Genomic DNA, 24581 nt, shown 5'->3' on the forward strand with positions numbered 1-24581 from the left:
ATGGAAGTGTTTAACGACCTTGACTGGCTATACAGCCCTCGCACGGTCGGCTCGGTGCCCGAAGGCGATTGGTGAGCATTTAAATAATTTTGTGCCATCGGTCAGGAACGAGTGGTGGTCGCCATTTTGGAGGTCGCCATCTTGGTTTGTGAGCTGTTTTGATTTGGTTTGTTTACTAATTTGATGTTATATTCTTCACAAGCGTTAGCCTTTCAAAAAGGCTATTCGACTCTTAGCTGATGAAAATGGAAAGTGCTCTCGCTTTGTAGATTAATTCATTTACTAGCCACGTGTATCAATCAGCAAATTTTACCACACACGTGAGGTCACACGCTATGAATTATTATCGTTTAACGTTGTTGTTTACTCCAGAAGACTCGACTACTTATAGATAAAGGTTACCTGTGTAAAATCTAATTGCTAAAATAGAGAGGACAAATCCGATACTCTACGGGATTGAAGGACATTTACTTGGTTTGGATTGTCCTAACCAATCAATAAACTTTGATTATTCACGTCTCGTAATATCTTCCAATCAGGAAGCAAGAAAAATTCACGCACTATCTGTCCATCGTTCAATTCTTAATCTAGGAGTCGAGAACAACGGCTGCTTTCAGGGCCAGTTTGATCAGCTTGGCAGCCCGCTAACCTCGATGAAGGAGTACTGGTAGATGAGTCTCGGACGTAGTATTATAGATGACAGGAAGCGTTATCAGGACCAAAGCCGCGAGTCAGTGAATTGAAAGTCAATCACCCAACACCTAGGATACAGCCCTCGGACGTTAATCGGCATAACACTCCCCCATGATACAATGGGTTTTGGTGTGCATGTTAACGCAGGTACGTCAACTACTACGTCTACTGTACGGCTTGGATTGGTTTCTGTCATCTAAAGTAGTAAGTCGTTGATCATCTAACTGTAAACCCTCATCGAAGATAGCGGGTAAAGGAGAGCTGGCCCAGCACGTCCGTTCAGCTGTTATGACTGAGACGTTACTCCTGTAATGGATGAATTGTGATGACAGCATCGAATATATATTATATGGAAGTGTTTAACGACCTTGACTGGCTTTTCAGCCCTCGCACGGTCGGCTCGGTGCGAGCCGGCGTTTGGTGAGCCGTAGTTTAACATATTTTGATGCCGTGGGTCAGGAACAAGTAGTGGAGGACGCCATATGTAGGCCGCCATCTTGGTTTTGGTGAGTTGATTTTTCTTTTGTTGACTATTTTGTTGTTTTTCTTTACTTCACAACGGCTGCTTTCAGGGCCAGTTTGGTCAGCTTGGCAGCTCGCTAACCTCGATGATGGAGTACTGGTAGATGAATCGTGGACGTAGTTCTAAAGATGACAGGAAGCGTTATCAGGACCAAAGCCGTGAGGCAGTGAAATGAAGGTCGTATCACCCAATACCTAGGATACAGCCCTCGGACGTTAATCGGCATAACACTCCCCTTGATACAATGGTTTTGGAGTGCATGTTAACGCGGGTACGCCAACTACTACGTCTATCTGTACGGCTTGGATTGGTTTCTGTCATCTTAAGTAGTAAGTCGTTGATCATCTAACTGTAACCCCTCATCGAAGATAGCGGGTAAAGGAGCTGGCCCAGCACATCCGTTCAGCTGTAATTACTGAGACGTGACTGGACAGCATCGAATGCCGTTTCTAACTCTCTTATATACCCGTGGTCGATACCACTATTTACTTGATAGGGGTGTTCTCTAAATGTTACCCTTACGGAGCATAGAGAGTCCCTTTTGATCACCCCTATAACTTTCGACCCGATCACTAATTTTCCCGCCAAACATCTAAATCCACACAACGCTTCTTTCTGCATAACATATGCATATATACAACAAGATTCTCTGGTTTATAACCATAACGACCAATAAACATTGCAGAACTTTTGATTAAAAAAAACACAAGACTATCGAAGGCTATAGGGGTTTCTGACTTGGGGCACTTGGGGCATGCATGCAATTATAAATGCGGCGGTGTTAAAAATGATTTGTGAGTTGTGAGATCTCAAAACCTCCCTTTATATATATACCCCAAGCCACGACGAATAACGTTATTTTTTAAACATTTTTTGAAACGTTAGCGATAGATTTTGGATGGAGCGTGACGATATAGAACAACTTTGTGTGAAATAATGTCGATGTAACCATTTGATAAAGATACACTGAAAGATAATACCAAATAGCCCGTCAGATCCTAACAGGCACAAATAAAGTTATCTAAGAGAACAATTTTACAGTATTTTTCGACTGAAATAGAAACAGCAGAGATATGTGTTTATCAGCTGGTTCATCTCGATGACATACAGAAATATTACACGATCAACCATGCTCTTGTTGATGAGATTTTTAACTGAAAAGATCGCGCTTAATTCTTGTAACGGTTCTGGACTAGTGACGCAATTCTATATCACATGAAATTACATAACTTAACTTTGCTGTATAAAGAACATTTGGCAAACTGGGATTGAAAATTTTGGCCTTAAGCAATTCCCTTTGAAAATATTGTCTCGGAAATTGCAAATATATAGTCATATTCATGTTTTTGTTAAAATAAACTTTTATCTGTCGTTTTAATAAAGTAAAACGAAAATACGGTAATTTCCTTTAATTCTCACATTGTATGCTGATCAGCACAGATTGTTTTTACTTGTAATATACATAGCAATTAACACGTTCGGTTTTTGTTTTTTTATATCAACTTTTAATTTATTTCCAATGAAATATAAAATTATTAATGTCGTTATGCTATAATGCATGATGTGTCATGCGTCTGGTTGAGATTAGGATTCTATTTCTTTTCGCCTGCATTCAAATATCAAAGATCAATCCAAGTGAAAAGCATTACGTCAAGAATGGTGTTCGTAATTCATTTTTTTATATCATGACTACAGATGCACTTTATTTCTAAAGAAAAAGACTAAAATGCGTTCATAGACATTTGCATGTCTTTTAAAAGTACACAGATGTCTGTGAACCTAATTTTGAACTTAATACATGATGTATGCCAAACAATTTTCAAACGATGATTCTTGTATATATTTCTTAATAAATAAAGTGCATTTGGATAATGATATCAGAAAGATCAACAGATTTGTCACTTGTTGCTGCATGTATATCATATTTGTTTTTCGTTCATTGTTTAGTACAAAAACCAGACCGTTAGTTTTCTAGTTTAAATTGTTTTACACTAGTTGTTCATTTATGGCCTTTTAAAGCTGACTATGTAGTATGGGTTTTGCATGCGCATTGTAAATATTGACGGCTGTATGTTAGTCTACAGTTATCAAAATGCTTCTATGCCATTTGGTTTGTGGTGGAGAGTTATCATTTGACAGACAACAATTAATATAAATTGAAGTAAGTTGATGCAAAAGACATTCCAATCATATCAAAAGACTACTATGTTCAGTTTTTGTAACATGGGACCGGAGTATGCATGTACAGACGAGTGTAAATCCTAGTTATATTATCATGTTATATTTGCGCATTGGAAGATATTTGTCATAATGTTTTATTTTTCAAATTGATCTCATTGGCAGGGGCGTAGCTAGGTATTCATTCATCTGTAGGCACCAATTGGCAGGGGGTCTGGTGGCCGCTTTAGGCCCCAGCAGGTCCAGGGCTCCCTGTAGGGAGTTCAGGAGGCCGACGCCCCCCACGGAAAACGGTTTTAAGCGTTTTAGCTACAAAATTTTATGTACAAAAGTATTAAATTTTCTGGTTATTTAATCATGATAATTATAATATACATGATGAAAAGTTCGAAGAATTACAAATAATCAGGAACATATATATATATATATATCAGTTAGATATACTGTTCCCAGAAATAATGTACCATATAACATCTGAATGGTGAATTAAATAACGCAGTACAATCCGTAATATAAAAAAAATATTTACAATATGCATTGCCCAGCGTAGATCAGCGTATCCCTTTAATTAAGCAGTACACCCTGTTTGGTATTATCATATCTATTCCGTTCTGATTGATATATACGTTTAACTTAATTAAAAGTACATATTGACGATCATTAAAAAAAAATAGGCACGTAAAAACTGATACTACTATATAATAGAACTATCCTTTTGGCTAGACATCAACCATCATTTTTTTTAATCTTAAACCATCACCCTAGCCTCACAAAGACATACAGACATAGTCGATGCCTAACAAAATTCAAGAAATTCGTATTTCTTTAAATCCTCTACTGTAAAATCCCTACCTGCTTAGGAATTTTGAATAATTGTGGCCATTACACGCAGAAAAATTACTGGAAGCCAGTTGGTTGATTGATTTTTTTTACATCCAGTGTCAAATATTTATGCAAGTTCAGGACCGTTAAAAAAATAACAATAAATACAACTTAGAGCTAGGTCCTGTAATAGGTGTCGTCCAGGACGAAGGTCTGGATATTTAAAAATGCCATGCATTGGAAAATGAGGGATTATTGGATAGGAGCAGAAATTTTGCCTTTCAGAAGACCAACTACGAACTCATCAAAGATTTGCATTCTCTCTACAACTAGGCATCGGATTCAATGTCCCCATTCTGACCAGACGTGACTGCGTATTTATACATCCTGCACAGCCAAACGGAAGACCAACAGTTGCAAGTTGGGTGAAGACATGTACAAAGTGGAAAGCTAGTTGAAAACTAACAACACCTAATTAAAAAAACGCATGTGTCTAAGTTGAGGTTCATTCAAGCTTTTGTTGATAGAAGTATGATCTGAACCAAAGTTCTAGTTTATAGTTTCTATATAAGGTAAAATCGTAAAAACATTCAATTCTATCCAATATTCCATTCACTAAGGACGAGAGACTAGTGCACACATGACATTCGATAATTAAAGAGTTTTGACAACTTCAATGGCTTTCATCTATGATAGAACGTTGTTTATTATTTTTTTTAATAAAAAAAACTATTTGTGAACAAATTATGTGTAGGCACGTGCCTAAAGTGCCTAACGGCAGCTACGCCCCTGATTGGGCCGTAATAGTACAAGTAATATTGTTCGAATCAGTTGCATTTGGGGTTATCCTCATTCTGATTAAAGACTCCGGGGTTCACAAACGGACGCATGACACTACACACTGTTAACATGCAGTTGTAATCAGTGTTGTGATTCAATCCTGCTGATCGTACTACATGTAATAGTTTAATCAGTATACATGTATATGTGTATAGTTCGATCGCTTATCGGAACTTGACTGATACCGATCGCAAGCATTTATATATCTTCTTAATTTGGTTATTGTTATTCGTCATAAATTGTTTATCTCATCAATGATTTTACAGCTCTGGGGAAAAAGGGGTTTAAGCCGGTGTCACACTATCACGACTTTTACTGCCGTCCTTAACAGGACCATTGATTTCCGATCAAATTCGTCAAAGTCTGATCAAGATCCTGCATGTGTATCGTGGCTAGAGATTGAAATTTTAATAAAAATTTGTAAACACTTTTTTTTCACGGCAAACTGAAACAGCGTCCCGATTATACCAAATGTTATCCGACGGAAACTCAGAGAAGAACCAGACAGTGAACCGTCCGACGCTGACGGAAGATATCCGAAAGAAAACTGTCGCCATCTTCAGGATAATAAGGTACTGTCGGAACGCAATCCTATCACATGCTGTACCGCATTGTAAAAGACTCTGACGTGGCCGGGACAATTGCCGAATTTCATAGTAATAACGAGTCTGTTCCGAAACTGTTTCGGTAAAGACCGTTCGCATTCGGCACTACAAAGAATCTGTTTGCCATCTGGACTCAATCGGCAAAAAAAAAAAACCCAGCAATGACAAAGGAGGGGCAAAATATACCAAATGGACAGTCAACTCATAGATCGAATATGAACTGACAACGCCATGGCTAAAAACGAAAACGACAAACAGACAAATAATAGTACACAAGACACAACATAAAAAACTAGATCGAATATGAACTGACAACGCCATGGCTAAAAACGAAAACGACAAACAGACAAATAATAGTACACAAGACACAACATAAAAAACTAAAGACTAAGCAACACCGACCCCACCAAAAACTGAGGGTGATTTCATGTGCTCCGGAAAGGTAAGCAGATGCTGCAACACATGTGACACCCGTCGTGTTGCTTATGTTATTACAAATCCGGTAAATAGTTTAATTCGGTAGGTCATATTCGTGAAAAGAGACGGGGATTGTAGTTACGACATTAGGAACATATCCGATATCATCTGTGAAACGGTTATTCCATAACGGTCAACCAACTCTTGTTGTCCTAAATTTACGAAGGGATGATTTCAGCTTCATCATTTGGAACTCTTGGTTTAATAGCTTCCTTGTGAGCAGCAACCCTCTATCAAGGCTATGATGATAGGAAATACAAGCCCGGGAATATCGTTTCAATTGGGAGATATATACTCCGTATGCAGACGCTGCTGGAATGTTGATACATAGAAATGGAAAGTTCACAATTTGAAATCATCTCTTTTGTCGTAAATTTTTGTTTTCAACAGGCCCTCATTGTCAATTTCTAGATGTAAGTCAAGATATGAGGCAGACTTAACTGTATCTGTAGTATCCTTTTTCTCTAGTTCGATGGGATAAATGCGTTCGACAAATAGTCACCAAATTTTGTATTATCTAGTGAGAGAACATCATCTATATAGCGAAACGTAAAGTTAAAGGATATTGCTAACTCATTATCTTTCTTCCTAAGAAGTTCCTGTAAGACGTCAGCCTAATAATAATACAGAAACAAGTCGGCAATAAGAGGGGCACAATTGGTTCCCATGTGAATTCCGACAGTCTGTTGAAAAACACGTCCTCCAAACGTAATAAATATGTTGTCAATCGAGAAATCAAGCATCTTGATAAAGTCAGTTTCAGAGATTTTTTTTTTTGAATCAGCTAGAGTGATTCTTTACAAAGTAGGATTTATCCCTCCCCAAGACATGATACTTGTATCTACGTTCGCCATACTTATTTTTTTATGAAACAAAGTAAGTCCAACTCTTTCAATTTGTCTTTTAGTTTGAACTACACAAATGTCATCATGGCTAAAATCATCGATCAATTCAAAGCAGATTTGTATTTGAAATTTTGAAATACTAAGATTTTTCTACCAGAAATAGATTACCTTGGTTATATTTTGCAAAACTTTTAGGAATTTGTGGTCCTCAGTCAATGCTCCTCAAATCTCGTACTTTATTTGTCCCTTTTAACCCTTTTTTTATTGGAGCGTCACTGAAGAGTCTATACATAATAGAAGAAACGCGCCTCAATGTTAATTTCTAGATTTAAGTCAAGATATGAGGTAGAATTAACTGTATCTGTAGTATTCTTTAATTCTAGTTCGATGGGATAGATTCATTCAACATAGTCACCAAATTTTGAATTATTTAGAGGAACAATATTCATATAGCGGAAAGTGAAGTTTAAGGATATTGCTAACTTCTTATTTTTCTTCCTAAGAAGTTCTTGTATGAAGTCAGCCTCATAATAATAAATAAATAAGAGAAATTTCTCCAGTCATGCCCATTTCACATGCAGGAAATCGTCAAGAAAACACAAAACTTTGTTACGATTTTGATCATTCCCGATACATAGGAATCTGTTACGAACGTATATGACTGCATTTAGACACTGATAGATCATTGAGGATAGTAATCCTACTTTTTCACTTTTGTATCTTATCGCTGTGTGATCTCGAACTAAATGCCATATCAGCACTGTGTTAACGCCGCATTAACATTAAACATTCTTTTAAGAAGGGAGATGAAAAAGGCAGGTCGAAAAAATTTGCACCTTCATCTTTACATTTAGCATTTTAATGTTGTGCTATTAATTTGATGAAAAATCGAGATTCCATCTTGAAACAATGAAATTATGGAAATAAAGGTGTATTTTGCTGGCGTTTCAGTATCGTCGAAATCTCGTTCTAATATTATTTCTAAAATATGTGGGCCGGATACAAGTGTAAAATATCGATGATTTCGAATATCAGTACAGGGGCGGGTCCAGTCATTTCTAAAAAGGGGGTTCCCAACCCAGTAGAAAGGGCCGGAGGTTCCAAATCATATGTCCCTATTCAAATGCATTGATCGTCACAAAAATAGGGAGGGCCGGGCAACCCCTGGAACCCTTCCCTTGGAACCGCCCACCCTGCCGCGTATAATCAGACTCAACACCACATGCCGAAAAAATTGTGTATTTACAATAAGTAGTTTTTTAGTAATAAAATTTTCATCAGCCAAAATGTTGAAAAATTGGGTATGGGGAAATGATTTTTCTACTGACTCTGTCAGAGAAACATATGTACATCCAATATCAATTAATAGTTTTCTGTTCGAATTTATTAGATATCTAGTTTTTCAGTCATTTATAAAAAAGAAGTTGAAATATAACAGTAGTTTTGTTAAAAAAAAAAGAGGGGGGATAACATGTCAATTATAATATAACCGTTTTTGACGCGAAAAAGCAACATTTTTTTTATAGAACTTCAACATGTTCAATTGTTATATAAATACCAAGGATTTGTATAGCCGTAAGACTTACTATATAAATACTACATGTACCAACTATTTATAGTTTCTAGAGTTAAATTTATGCATTTTGGTCCAATATATTATCTTTATTGAAGGTATTAATTAAAAAGCCTGATTGTGACTGAAACCGTGCGATTTTTTTTCATGATGATATGGGCTAGCCTATGAACTGATCATAAACTGGGTAAAAATTGATGAAAAATGGGGAAATCAGCAGAATAGGAAATATTCGAATGAGCGTAGAAAAAAGGAGTGCACCATCTCATGTCTTTTCTTCGCTAATTATTTTTTCAGTCATTTCAATCCAAAAATCAGACAGGGAAGTTCCATAGTATAAGTCCCTAGATCAGGTTATATTGAAAAGTTTTTAATTCTAGAAGTGTTTTGGTCCTCCCTGCTTTAATAATTTGAACTTTAATGTGTTTTCTGGCCTGAACAATAATTTGACCTATTTAATGAAGAGATAACTGTCCCCCAAACACAGTCATTTACATGTTAATTCAACTAATAAATACTGTTACATGTCCCGTAGTCTGTTGATCCCAGATGATTCACTGTTCATAATCTATTTATAGATGTAAAATTCCCTTTTAGAGCCTTTTGTTACGCATGCGCTGACGTCATTTCGTTGTGCATTTCCTCTTTAAACAGACGGGGTTAACATCTATCGTCAAAATGAACTTAATATGAGCGTAGAGCAATATTTTGCTGTAGGATTAGCCATTGCTATTGTAGGAGGATGGCTTTTCGATTGGCTTATGCACACAGTAGCTATTATATATGGGTAAGACCTTATATTCCAGACAGAAACATATCATGCCGGTGCGACTCCGCCCTCCTCTCAGTCTCAGCTTTTTAAATATCATGTTTATACAAATAACCATGCAGTAGTTTAGGCTAGTTTTCAGATATTTTGATTGTCAAGCTGAACTGAATAATTCTAATGTTCAAAAGAGAAATGGATACAACATATTCATGGAAAGGTTGATAACAGAATATTTTTTTAAATAAATCTTTATCCCCCGGCCCTACCCCTGTAGGCTGTAGGGCCTAACATCTAAAATAAGTCAACAAATGGTCTGCAATTACCTGAACAGCGTTTTATATTGTAGTTCTTGTTATGTAGTAATTTTTGCTATCAAATGGTGCTGACTAATCACTATAATATTGAGGTTTATAATATTAGTCAGAGGCTGTTAAAATTCAGTAGCGGATCCAGAAATTTTCATAAGTGGGGGCCCACTGACTGACCTAAGAGGGGTCCCGCTCCAGTCACGCTTCAGTGATTCCCTATATAAGCAACCAAATTTTTTCCCAAAAAGGGCCCCCCCCTAAATCGGCCTCTGAAATTATGACCTTGTCATTGGGCTCCCAGCACAGGCTCCTGCTCCAGATCTATAAGAAAATATCTTCAGAATACATGGTTATGGGTGGTACAAATGTACAAGTCAAACATATCCAATCCAGGCCATTTAGAATTTTGTATACATACAGTACTTGTCCTTGGACAAAGCTGCAAGTATTCTTATTATAGTACTACATACATTTGACATATAGTACTGTAGTCTCAGCCTCAGGACAAATATCTCAATGAAGAATTTGTTTATATTTCCACACCCTTGACTGGCAGATACAAATGTATGGTAATTCAGTTCTTGCTAGAAAAAAATCCAAATTGATGTAACATGCATGCACATAAACAAAGAGTGAACACAAATTGACAATTATATATATATATTTTCACATCTTGCTTTATTTGAAATAGATCAATCTGGAATTGTTGATTGACATGTCATGTCACTTTATATGGACTTATAATGGTATATAAAAAAATATATATACGTGTATATCTGATCTGTTTTATGGAAACCTTCATGTAAATATTAGCACCTTTGTAAATGTGAGGATTGCTGTATGAAAATAAAAGGAACCTCCATAAAATATCTATTTCACACTTTGAATATATATTTCTAGGCAAAAAACATTTAACACAGTCTTCACGATTTGCGATGAAATGCTAAATCTACAGGCCCAGAGCTCAGTTTTTGAAATTTTATAGTTAGATTCTGTTGGCCTGTAGATATGATTTTTACAGGCCCCAGAGCAATTTTACAAGCCTGGGCTGCCATTCAGCGTGAAGACTGTCTACATGTACGTACATTTTGTACATGTAGATGCCCAAACTGACAAAGATATGAATTGTACTTTTCTTGGTTAAATATCTCTGAAATACAGGAAATATATGAATTTCATCAATTTAAATTTAAATTTTCAACCCTTTAACTCGATACATGTAGGAGTTGCAGAAAGCGAGAGATTTTTGGAAGTTTACATGTAGCTACATGTATACATGTATAGTGATGAGTCCAGAAGAAAATACATGTATCAAAGAAAGAAAATGAGAAATTCTTTTGCTATGAAACATTTACATGTACATTGTCATGTTTGGAAAAAATATCCAAATGTTGTCAGAGTGATTTATGAACAGAATTCTGACCATGCTGACAAGCATGACAACACTGGCCAAAAGTGATTTGCAAAAAAATATTGATAATAACATGTTCAGTTAACTTTTAAACATACATGACATAGTTAAAGCATATCTAAAGAATTTCTCATTTCAATGGGTCCTTTAAATTTTATTTACAATGTAAACAGATTGGTCAAGTTCACCTAATATGAGGAAATAAATTAAATGAATATTCAAAGGGCACTGTAAATATTGAGGAAGTACTTTATGGTTATCACTTTTATTTGATTGTTCAATACTTGCAGTTTGAACTAGTACTATAAACAGGACTTTAAATTACCGTTTGATTGAGTGATAAGAACATGACGACTATTTACATGTACATTGTTTTCCAACTTTAGACGTATATTTTATACCAGCTTTTTGAAAAAGACATGATAATCATGATAGGGGACCACAAAAAAAGGAAAGGGAAAATCTTAAGACGTTAAACACAAAGGGAAAATTATTAAGTTAATTTAAAAACTAGATACATATATGTACTGTAGGGACCCAGTCTTTGTGCTCAACAACAGGCCCATCACCCCAAGTGTGTAAGACTTCTGTCTGTAAAAATCATCTAAAACATGTACAATAATTTTAACTAAAATTTATAAAATTCAGCTCTGGGCCTTTAGCATGTTTAGATTCAAAGGTCTATTGTGAATTTGTGAAGACTGATTAACCTTTAGTTATTAATTTCTGTGTCATTTGGTATTCTCACTTTTGATATATGTATTGACCAAATAAATGCATTATTATTGCTTTTACTGAATTGATTGTAACAGATCATATACATTCATGACATCATATACGATGATATAGATAATGATAATGTAGATAATCTATATTTTCCCACACAAAATTTAACAAAGTGATAATAACATCTCCAGATTTACTTGTAAAAACCTGTTTTTCCCAGAGCCAGAGGGTCTTTTTTCTTGATTTACATCATTATCAAGGTGTGAAGCTATAAATGTTATGTTACATGTTTTTTACCTTATAAATACAATGTGACATTGTCAATTTCTGGCTTCAGATGATATTAAATGTATAAATTATATATATTTTTTTACACCTAATATACATTGATACTTTTTTACGCTATGTATATTTTTTTACACCTAATATACATGTATATTTTCTACCTTTTGTATTTGTATATATATATGTTTCATGCACCTCACCCTATAACTACATGTTTTACACCTTCAATGACAGTAATGTAACTGACATTTCAATGATTTAATTTAATATTGTTTAAAGATGTATTTATCTGACATGAAAAGAAACTTCAGACTGGTTGATTTATATCTTTCCAAGTGTCCTAAGGGATCAAATCACTAATGTCATCTTTTTACCACAAATATTCATTAATTGACCAAAGTTTCATTTTGCTAAAGCAGATACATAAGTTCAAATAAATTCTTATTTACAGTGGAATCCCCTGTGTCTGTATGGCTGGTGATATCTTGCATTACCTAATTTCATCATTTTCACAATGTATAAACAGTAAACACTAACAAAATAGTTTTGTAATTGTTTAAATCTTCCAAAGGGACATAAAAATAATAAAATCGACTAGTTAAAGCATATATTATTTCTAATTGCAATACCACGATAAACAATACTTAACCATTTTCTAAACATAAAAAAAATCATCATCAGATAAATTTACAACTGAAGATGATTGGATGAAATGATACCATGCAGATCTTGTAATTACTAATAATCTTTGTTAAACATTTTGAAGGATAAATTTATACTGATTCCTAATTTCTAATTTTTGGTAAGAAAATGAACATGTATGACAAATGTTGCAAATAACAAAGGGGCCTAGTGAGATTTTAGTGTACCTTTGTCATAATGTATACTGTGAAGGCTAGTTTATTTTAGAAACCCCACTTTTTTTACATCACAATTTAAGCAAGTGTTGGCGGTTCCAGTTAAAGGAGTAGGTCCGGTAAGGACCGATTTTGGCCTCAAATTTCAGGTTCATCTGACAAAAGACTTTGACCACTTTTTAAACACTTAAGTGTCTATTTTATTTGAATTGATTAGTTTATGTGGAAGATTTTAACAGATTTAGTCATTAAAAACCATCCGATTCAAGCTCAAACATGAAAAATCTACCAAATATGCCGAAAAATGTAATTTTTCAGTTGGTTTTTGGTAAAAATGAAAGTGGCCGCATCCGTGTTCATCCTCAACCTTTATATATGTTATGTATTATCATCAAATACAACTTACGTTTTAATATTAAGGATGAACACGAATGCGGCCACTTTCGTTTTACACAAAAACCGTCTAAAATTTAACTAAAATGCTAGAATTATGAAGATTTCAGTAATTTAGCAAGACTTAATGGTGCTAGTACCGGATAAATTTGCATTGTATTGTCAAAAACAGCCCATATTTATGTAGCAGAAGCATTCTACTGTCTAATGAATAACTAAAAATTTACATTTTAACAATTTTGTAAAACTGCTATATTTTGGGGCCAAAAAGGGGTCTTACTGAACCTACTCCTTTAAAAAGGGCCGTGAAAATTTTGCTCATAATAAGTCGGCTGAAAGTCATTATAATACTTGAAACATCAAGGGTTTAAACTGTCTTTTAATTTTTTTTATGTTTTAATATTATGATTAAAGTCATAAATAAATTATGCTTATAATACGTAAGAATTGACTTCTATGACGTGAATGGTATACAGTCATCATGACAAGGTTGGTCAAATATAATCATAAATAGTAACAGTTAAATCCTTTTTCATCTGTGTTATTTCATATGATATATTCAAGGTAAAGTAACATCATGAACTTTATCAACATCAATAGATCGTAACCAACACAAACATTTAATAAAATTCAAGTCGGTCATAAAAATGTAATTGATTTGAACATTACTTATCAAACTTAATGTCACTATTTTGACTGTACAGTGTGTGTTAGGTTGGTAACAATACAATCAAAGAAACGTACATAAATAATACATGTATGTTGACTTGTAGGTGTTTTTATCTGATCTGCATACCTTGCTCTCCTATTCACTTTTAAAACCACACAACTTGTCAATTTACATGTAATTAAAATTAATTTAATCAAATGGTAATTGAATTTTTCATTTTTTCAACATGATAGATATCTGCTGATGCAGTTATTTTTTAATCGTGAGTACATTATGATTCAAAGGAATTGAATATAATAATATGCTCTTCATATTTATATACTGTGGATTCATTATTATTTGTTGGATACCAATTTTCGTGGGCAATACAGGCCTATCACAAATTTAAATGTTCAACAAACTACAAATTTGCTATAGGCTTTTTAGGCAGCGATTGGCAAAGCCGCAAAACCACAAAATCAAAAATCAACCAAAATGCAAGTTTTTCTCAATCCCGGAAAATTGTGAAACACGAAAATAAATGAATCCAGTCATGACAGTATATATTGAAATTTTATCAAATTAAGTATCTAAAGATGTAGAAGATTAGGGAAATAAGATTGGGTACAAAAATACAACATAAGATTTCATAATCACTGTACATTTGTACGATGTACATGTATATGTTTGAGCTACCCAAACTAGTAAAAATCCGAAAATGGACAATGGACTATGATTATCAGTTTTACTGCCATGATTATATTAGATATAGGGAGATGTGGTGTGAGTGCCAATGAGACAACTCTCCATCCAAATAACAATTTAAAAAAGGTAAACCATTATAGGTCAATGTATGGCCTTCAACATGGAGCCTTGGCTCACACCAAACAACAAGCTATAAAGGGCCTCAAAATTACTAGTGTAAAACCATTCAAACGGGAAAACCAATGGTCTAATAATTAATGGTCATAAGTCCATTCACTACAGTCACTCAGCTTCCTCCTCCAATAATAACTGGCCATTAAAATAAGAAATAATGCTGAAAGTGAATCTATCACTTAATTAATAAAAAAATCAGAATTTTAAGTTAACAATTTATTTAAACAAGTGAAAGTAATTTTAATATAATGACAGATGTATCTAACAACAACATGATAAAGGATGACCTTCATGACCTTATATATTAGACCACATATATTATACAGTACAAGGGTGTTCATTGAGCATTAAAGGACAAAGTCATCAAGAGTATTTCTAAATGAAGGAAATAGTTTGTAATTTTAATTCAAGTGTGTACAGGACAAATGCAGGATGAAGGAAGTTGAAAATATTTTTTTTAGAAAATTTTCAGTTCTATTTTAAAATTTTAAATAATTGCAAATTATAAATGTACCCTGCCATCATGGTCATTGTCTGTTGAAGATTGGCTTGAAATTTGATCTTTTAATACATGTAAATTTTGAATGGTCAGGGAAACAGGAAGGGTCTGGATGGGGTTTTATACAGAATAGGGAATTATGGGTAAAAATACCAAACAAAATAATAGGTTTCTTTATTATAAAGAAAAAGGAAGAATGGGCAAAAAATTAAGGTTTAGAGAAAATGACTTCAGAAATAAATAAATAAAGACATTAAGGACCCCAAATACCAATCTTCATATCTTTTGAAACATACGATAAAGAAGTTTAACATCAGTGGCCCATCCAGGGAGGTTCCATGGGTTTGAACCCCCTTTTTGTTACGATGATGATCAATGTATTGATTGGGGACATTGGTTTAAATCACCCTTTTTTATCCTTGGTTGGGAACCCCCTTCTAAGAATGGCTGGATCCTGGACCCTGAACAATGATATTCAGAAAAACAATGTACATAGAAAAATTATGACTCTGTGAATTTAAAGAACTTTCGCACTGTAGATAAAATTTGTATACATTTTCTCTTGTGTGCAATGGTATGGTAATAAATGCAAATGATGTTTGTGGTTATTATAATTTTATTGAAACATTATTCAGGTAAAACGATTATTGCCTCTCAATATGCATCTATTTATCTTAAAATGCGATGACACATTTATCATGTTTTTGATTAAATACAGAAGAATAAAAAAAACATAACAAGTGATAATGGAATTTTCTTGGGCGATCAAGTATTTAAAATTTCCAATACAATACATTTAAGGATTCTTGTTTTGGTTTTACTTATGTCTCTAGGAACGTAGACATGTGTTTATCAAAACACATGCAGCTTTTATAGATTTGTACTTTGTAATACATTTTTACAAGGACTAGACTCTTTTAAGTCACGATTTTATTAATACATGTATATCAGAATTCTATAAATCAATTTGTGGATTACTGGTATATATTCATCATCATTAATTTTTGAGTGTGTGAGTCCTGTCAATTGGGAATAAATTCAAAATGACAGTGCACATGCCTTATCAGATTTTTTTTTAAAGCTTGGTGTTTTTAAGGACCACCACAACTACTAATCAAGCATGTCAAGTGGTCTGGTAGAGGTTTGAAGTAAAGTTTATGTTAAATCAATTATCCAGAAGTTATATTAGGCCATGGCCAACTTTTTATCTTTTCATAGTGATCAGGAGCTACTAAATATCAGAAAGCCCCCAAAAGAATAAAACCAACACAATCTTTTAGGTGGGCATACATGTACATGTACATGTAACAACCACCACTGGCACTGAACTAAAATTGGAAGACCTGTGTGAATTTAAATGATATGGACCAATATAACCACCACTTTTAGAGAACACTGCCACATACAAAGCAGCATAATAGGGGGCAGTTGTCTAGTACCAAATACCAAATATAGGGAGTTGAAGCAAACCTACATGTATGCTGCTTTTCCACACAGCCAAAACAAACACACAACATTTCACTTACTTTTCAGTTTGATTTTAATACATGTAGAAAATAAATACGGTAATTAAATGATTTACAAAATCTAATGTTAAATCAGGAAGATCACTATCAACATTCCTTCTTAACTTTTCATATGTCAATCTGCAACTTTTCTTTTTCATTTTGCTTGCAATATTTTCTTTTTTACCGGTCTGTAATCATAGGCATTTGACACCGATTGCTAAACGACCCACATGTATTTTTAAATGTTCATGATCACTGTTTTAAGAACTGGTTAAACATATTAAACCCAGTTGAAAAAAATTTAAATTTTTATAATTTACAGGCCCAGAGTTAAAGTATTACATTTTTGTACTATCATGACTATAAACATGATATAGCGTTTCTACTTTTGTACTGACATTTTCAGAAAAAGTTACAGGCCCTCAGAAAAATCCTCTCCTGGTCTGACAGGTCCAGCACTGAGTCTCGTCCTGCTGTTGTCATGGTTGTGTTTCACTGTTCCATGAATCAACTTTTGATCCATTAAAACTATTTAAATGCAAGGATAAATCTTCTTGTGTTTGGGATGGGACTGGTTGTCGAGCCTTCGACTTTAGTCGAAAAAGGAGACTAAGCGATCCTACATTCCGTCGACGGCGGCGTCCATAAATATTCACTCTGTGGTTAAAGTTTTTTAAATTTTAAATAACTTTCATAAACTATCCTGGATTTCTACCAAACTTGGACAGAAGCTTATTTAAGATCATAAGATACATGTAGTATCCAGAAGTAAATTTTTTAAAAATAAAATTCCATTTTTTCTGTATTTTACTTTTACATGTTTTAAATGGACTTAGTTTTTCTGCCAGGAAATATTACATTCACTCTGTGGTTAAAGTTTTTAAAATTTTAATAACTTTCTTATACTATTTGGATTTGTACCATACTTGGACAGAAGCTTGTTAATGATCAAAAGCTAGTATCTAGAAGGAAATTTTGTAATAATAAAATTCCATTTTTTTCGTATTTTACTTTTAAATGGACTTAAGATTTTCTGCCAGGAACATGAGGAAATTTAAACAACACATTCACTCTGTGGTTAAACTTTTTAAAATTTAAATAACTTTCTTATACTATTTTGGATTTGTACCAAACTTGGACAGATGCTTGTTAATGATAAAAAGCTAGTTTAATATCTAGAAAGAAATTTTGTAAAAATAAAATTCGTATTTTTTTCGTATTTTACTTTTAAATGGACTTAAGATTTTCTGCCAGGAAACGACACATTCACTCTGTAGTTGAGCTTTTTAAAATTTAACTTTCTTATACTATTTTGTATTTGTACCAAACTTGGACAGAAGCTTGTTTATGATCAAAAGCTAGTATCTAGAAGGAAATTTAGTTTTCTTCCAGTTGACATTACATTTAGTCTGCAGTTAAAAGTTTTTAAACAGTATTAGATTCATAAACTATCCTGGATTTTTACCAAACTTGGACAGAAGCTTCTTACAATTTAAGATAATATCAACAGGAATATTTTATTGATTTATTTCCTCATTTTTGTTGAGCCTGTGATTAACAGAAAGAGTAGGCTAGACACTGGGTTCTGCGGAACCCTTACAAATTTTTTTGGTATGGCGGAACGAATGATTTTTATCATGTATATTATAGATTTAACTTAATGCTTGAGAGACAGGGACAGAAGATATTTTATGTTTATCATCTATTTAACTTATGCCTCAGAAAATGGATATAAATTATCACTTTAAAATTACCATTATTGCTTTTAAAACGATGAATTAATCATTGTCATATAATGTATAAGAAAGAAGAAGGTGTTAAAGGGTTTGGATAACATACATTTTTTGTACATGTAGATCCATAGAAACCAATTTATAACATACATTGTAATTATGGTAAATTATACCCCCGCTTTAAAAAAGGGGGGGTATACTGTTTTACCTCTGTCTGTCAGTCAGTCCGTCAGTCAGTCCGTCCCATGAAACTTTCGTCACATTTTTCTCAGGAACTACACATCCACCCCTTCTGTAATTTGGTATCAACATTTATATATGTCAGCCATACCGTGTGATGCGTTTTCAGATTCATCACTTGACAACTTCCTGTTTACCGAACACTTGTCTGATTTTACACATGATAGCCAAGTTGAAAATTTTCGTCACATTTTTCTCAGGAACTACAATACAAGGATTTCTGAAATTTGGTTTCAGGATTTATATAAGTCAGCTATACCGTGTGATGCGTTTTCAGATTCATCACTCGACAACTTCCTGTTTACCGAACACTTGTATGATTTTACATATGATAGCCAAGTTGAAAATTTTCGTCACATTTTTCTCAGGAACTACAATACAAGGATTTCTGAAATTTGGTTTCAGGATTTATATAAGTCAGCTATACCGTGTGATGCGTTTTCAGATTCATCACTCGACAACTTCCTGTTTACCGAACACTTGTATGATTTTACACATGATAACCAAGTTAAAAATTTTCGTCACATTTTTCTCAGGAACTACAATACAAGGATTTCTGAAATTTGGTTTCAGGATTTTTATAAGTCAGCTATACCGTGTGATGCGTTTTCAGATTCATCACTCGACAACTTCCTGTTTACCGAACACTTGCATATTTTTACACTATTAATATTATCCACTTGCGGCGGGGGTATCATCAGTGAGCAGTAGCTCGCAGTTTCACTTGTTTATCATGATTTAATTCAAATATTCAACATGGGTACATGTATACTTTTGAATGGAAGGAGCTAAGAAAATAACATTGTAGATATATGTTTATCTGTCTAAGGTGTTCCCATGTGTACCTCGTAACCTAATAATAGTGCTAACCCCTGGTCATCTTATTCATGTTATTTTGGATTCTTTTATCTTTATTATTATAAGCTTACAAGTTGAAGTGCTGTTTTGATTAATAAATATTTACTGATTCCTAGTCTAAAATTCTAAATAGATTTTGATATATATATGGACCTTCACATGTCATGCATGTAGTCTGTATATATATAAATAAACATGATAAAGAATCTATCTTAGAATATTGTTTTAAAACTAATTGCATGTCACCATGGTCACTAAACATGCTCAACATGCTAAAGGCACATAGAAACATGGTAAAGAAAATAATATACAAAATTCTATTTTTTTTTACATTAGAAATTTATCTTTCAGTGGTATAAGAATTATAAATTATTGGTATAGATTGAATGTATACCAATCGTTTCACTTGGCAATCCAAATATTTCTGGCAGGGTTTTACTTATAATATATATATAAACATGTATCTGTCAGTTGTACATGTTGTAAACAAAGATTTGTGTTGTTGATGGATATACATGTTGGATTCAATATTAAATGTAATCCAATATTTTTTGTTGTTGAAATTATGCAAAAAGAATTGTAATTCATTACATGCATTATGAAAATGTTTACTTCATTAAATATTTTTATTTTTAGAATCCGACGTTTACATCGACAATTACCTACACCTTCCCCGGAAGACCTCCCGGGAGTATCTATCATTAAGCCTCTTGTTGGTGTTGACCCTCACCTGTATGCAAACTTAGAATCTTTCTTCAAATTACAATATCCTAACGTAAGTATATAGATCATGTGGTGTTTATATTACTGTTAAGGTGATACAGGAGTACTTCTCTGTTCTCCTTGCAAATTTCAAATAGAATCCTGGTAAACAATGAATTTTAAAATGCCATGTGTTTTGAAATTATAGCTTCACATCTATAAACATGATAAAGAGGGACGAAAGGTACCAGAGGGACAGTCAAACTCATAAATCGAAAATAAATTGACAATGCCATGGCTAAAAATGAAAAGGACAAACAGACAAATAATAGTACACATGAAACAACATAGAAAACTAAAGAATAAACAATAACATGCATACAATATCTTAAAGACGTTTAAGTTATGTAGTATCACATTAGCATGATGCTCATAAGGCTGTGTGGAAAACATTGGGTCTCCTCAGAGTTTAAAAATCATAAACTTAAAAAATATACATTGGGAAAATTGATTAGTACTGTGTAAAGATATAAGAAGTTGTGGTATGAGTGTCAATTAGACAACTCTCTTCAAAATTAGTAAAATACATGTTTTATATTGTTATTTCATAAATTAGGAGAAAATGTATTGACTGTTGGATTCTTACTGAGACAATGAGAAATTCACCCCAAATATTTTATTGTAATATAATGTAATATTTAAGTCTCCATTTCCTTACAGAGCAATGACATGACATTTAATTAAGATCACTTTTAAACTTTTCCTTTAAAATGATGATATTTGTGCTTTACTGTATTCAGTTTATAAAATATTTCAATCTTGATGCATCTGTGGACTCACCAGTTTTGGAAATGGTGAGTCCAGACAGATTTTGATGAGTCCAGGACTCATGGACTCGCCTTAGTGAGAACCCTGGAGAAAAATTAATCTAGACAAGACAGATACTTTATTTAAGTCTCACCTTAAGTACATACATCTAAAACATATAAATATATAAACAACAGCTTATACATAAGCCACTCCAAAAAGAGTTGTAAGACACTATTATTAAAACACATATATACATAAAAAATATATTTATAATTTATATCCCTCAAAGCACAAAATTAAACATGTTGACTAATTAAAAAAAATTCCGAAAGTTCAAATCTTATATGTGCAAATTAATATACATGTACATCATATTATGTTTATGTCCTATTTAAAGTAATATTTCACCGAATTTGTGCAATGTCCTATTTAAGTCAATAGAAAATAATTTTATCACATAAAGGATAAATAATGATAATAATTTCTATAGTATGACACATGAACTACACTATCTATCACCTTAATGCATGACAGTTTAACTTTACGTACTGTCTGACGAATGTTTATCGTATTTTTCCAATGTTTACATGTAGATTACATATTTTTCACATCCATCATCTGAAAAACATGTACAGCTATCTATATTTAGGTCATTGTTTGTGTACATGTATAAACATGTATTATATACAAATGCATTCATTATACATGAATAAAATATAATGTACATGTACTGATATTTTAAATAAATTTGTTTACTGTTTTGTTTATGGATTTTTTTTTTAACCTACTACTAGCTATGATAAACAACCTTGACTACCCAGCTTAGATAGTATATTTGTTATGTTGTCGAGTCTGTACCTCTATTAGTCTATCTATCATGAATCATATCAGCGTTTTCCTTTAATAAGGTAGTATTTGATGAAGTTTTGGTCACGTCGCCTTGAAACTTAATACACTAATAATGTGTCTGAGTAGTGTGACATGTCTTCCTGTTGACGTTACCTTGTGAACTGGAAAGTTAAAAAGTCAATATAGCTTGTAAGTCTAGTCAAGGATTCTAACTATACAAATCCTTGGTCTGTTCAAAGCAGGGTTCATCATGTAAATATTCATATCCTAATAATAAGTTCTCATTCTGAACATGGAAAATTTTCCACTGGATGTTAAACATCCATCATTATCATGAGAATGTGGCCTCTAATCACCACTGGTCATCTTACTTCACAATAATTCACTCAACACAAGCATGAGGGAATTACTAATTGTGAAAGGTATAAACTGAGGGTTAACTCCCCTTGATTATTTGACAAGGTACAGAGCACAGTAGTTATCTGCACCAAAATTTTTCAAACCACTAAGAGATATATACATGTATTCAGATATTTTTCTTATGTGTCTAAACAAAAGTTTGCAATTAAATACATACTTGTCCAAATACCAGTTTTAAAAGTTTAAAAAGATTTTAAAGGCTAACAGTGCAGATGGGTTATTTGAATAAGCACACAAAATGTTCTAGTAATTTTAGTTTTTATGTTTTTTTTCTTTTTCAGTTTGAAATTTTATTTTGTGTGCAAGAAGAAAGTGATCCTGCTATAATGATTGTTCAGAAATTGATGGAACTTTATCCTAAAGTAGACGCTAAATTATTTATAGGTAATTATACATACTCTTTATCACGCTGAGTATGTAAGCTGCTTTTAGGCTTCAGTGATCATGGTTGTTAAGAATTGTAAATGTTTAAATTTGTATCTACATGCATGACATGTATGTGTTGTTTATATCTTTATTATAAACATATATATATATATATCAGAAATGCATATGAAATAAGAATTTAATAACAATCATTTCCTAGACGTCATAGAAATGCAATCAGTTAAAATTGTGTGTGATGCAAGTAATGTTGTGTAGTATCAATGTACATGAATATGAAATACCATATTAAACAGTTGAACTATAATTTACACAAAAATTCTACATTTAAAAATCTTTGCTTGCTTGTACAGTGCTCCAGCTATGTGATAATGGCACATGTTAACGTTGTATTAATATAATTATCTAGCATGTATATTCCTTTTTCATTAGTTATTGTGGACCTGCCAATGCTTGGCCAGTCTTGTCAAGTTGTCATTCGGAAATCCAACAGTTGGCTGAATACTTTAAGGCCTCCGCAGCAGCAGCAGTTTCCCTTTTTTGTTCATATATGTCATTGCATGTACATACATCTAGAAATTGGTTTCCATTCTCTAACTTTAGTTTGCATTAAAACCAAATGTTATCAAACTTATACAGTTTATGAATTTTGGTGACTTTACTTTCTGTTCTAGAGTTATGCCTATTTACAAATGGAAAAAATGCTGTATTCTGTTTCCATTTTCTTACTTAAGTTTGCCTCAACCAAATGTTATCAAACTTATGATGTAAAGTCTTATAGTATCACAAAAGTCAGATCAAGGTTGAATTTTTGATTGCATCTTTTAACTATTTTGAGATGTGTCCCGTTATAACGTTATGTGCTAGCGAGGTCCTGATCCTCATCTGTATCCTGGAGTGAATGGACTCATTCTCCATTTATTATTTGATTATACAAAAAACTCCACTGTATAGAGAAACATGTAGAATGTCACAGTAAAAATATAATTTGTTGAAACTTTTGACAGGCTATATAATATTCCAGTAAACATGGTCCACATGATGGTAAGCTACTCTCATTGTGTTCATCTTTTCAGGTGCTTTTAATGGTGAAAATTTACACATAATACACATACTATTTGTAGTTTTTTTCTTTGCACACTATAACATTATTCACTTACATCATGTACATCAGGAGTTTGAGCAGTGGCATCAATTTATAACTTTTTGCAGCAAAGGGAAATGTGCATTTGGAAATTTAATGATTATCAGATTCCGATTCTTAAACGGATAGTAGTTACGATTTTCGTTAAAATTGCTTTTTTAATCTATATGCCGGATTTTGTGCAAAAAGTAAAATAATTATGATTAAAACAATTACTGGTTACGTTCCATTAAGCGTTTAGAAGCTAATTAACGTTTAACACCTACATTTATTTATTGTCTATAGATAATAATTCGATGTTAAGCCCAACACTTATTCATATGACCTTTACTCTTCAGTTCCCAATGCGCAATCGCACATTGTGCCTCGAAGGGAAAATGGTCGAACAGGGGAATATTATCGCGGAAATGGTACGCGAATTAACAGTTTCAGCGGGAAAAGAAACAAAAAAGAGGTGAATACAATGCAAGTTATTGTAAATTAAAAATTAAAATACCGTCGATCACATCGGTCATTAAAATCACTCGAAACACCTGCAACGCAGGCAAAGTCAAACAAAAGTAGCCAAAGGTTTGCGTAATGTTTACATTTCTTAAATTTT

General features: G+C 33.2%; 1 protein-coding gene across 1 annotated transcript in view; it reads left to right on the forward strand.

Moving 5' to 3' along the window:
* The first annotated feature begins 9184 nt into the window (after positions 1-9184).
* The window catches only part of LOC143076628 (ceramide glucosyltransferase-like), a 37856-nt gene continuing 22459 nt past the window's right edge, over positions 9185-24581 (forward strand). Inside the window, exons 1-3 of the mRNA XM_076252459.1 lie at positions 9185-9343; positions 20308-20446; positions 22734-22836. Of these exons, the coding sequence (XP_076108574.1) occupies positions 9246-9343; positions 20308-20446; positions 22734-22836 (340 nt within the window). The 5' untranslated portion in view covers positions 9185-9245. The remainder of the gene's footprint in view (positions 9344-20307; positions 20447-22733; positions 22837-24581) is intronic.

The sequence above is a fragment of the Mytilus galloprovincialis genome, chromosome 5 (genome assembly GCF_965363235.1).
Source record: "Mytilus galloprovincialis chromosome 5, xbMytGall1.hap1.1, whole genome shotgun sequence".
Taxonomy (NCBI): domain Eukaryota; kingdom Metazoa; phylum Mollusca; class Bivalvia; order Mytilida; family Mytilidae; genus Mytilus; species Mytilus galloprovincialis.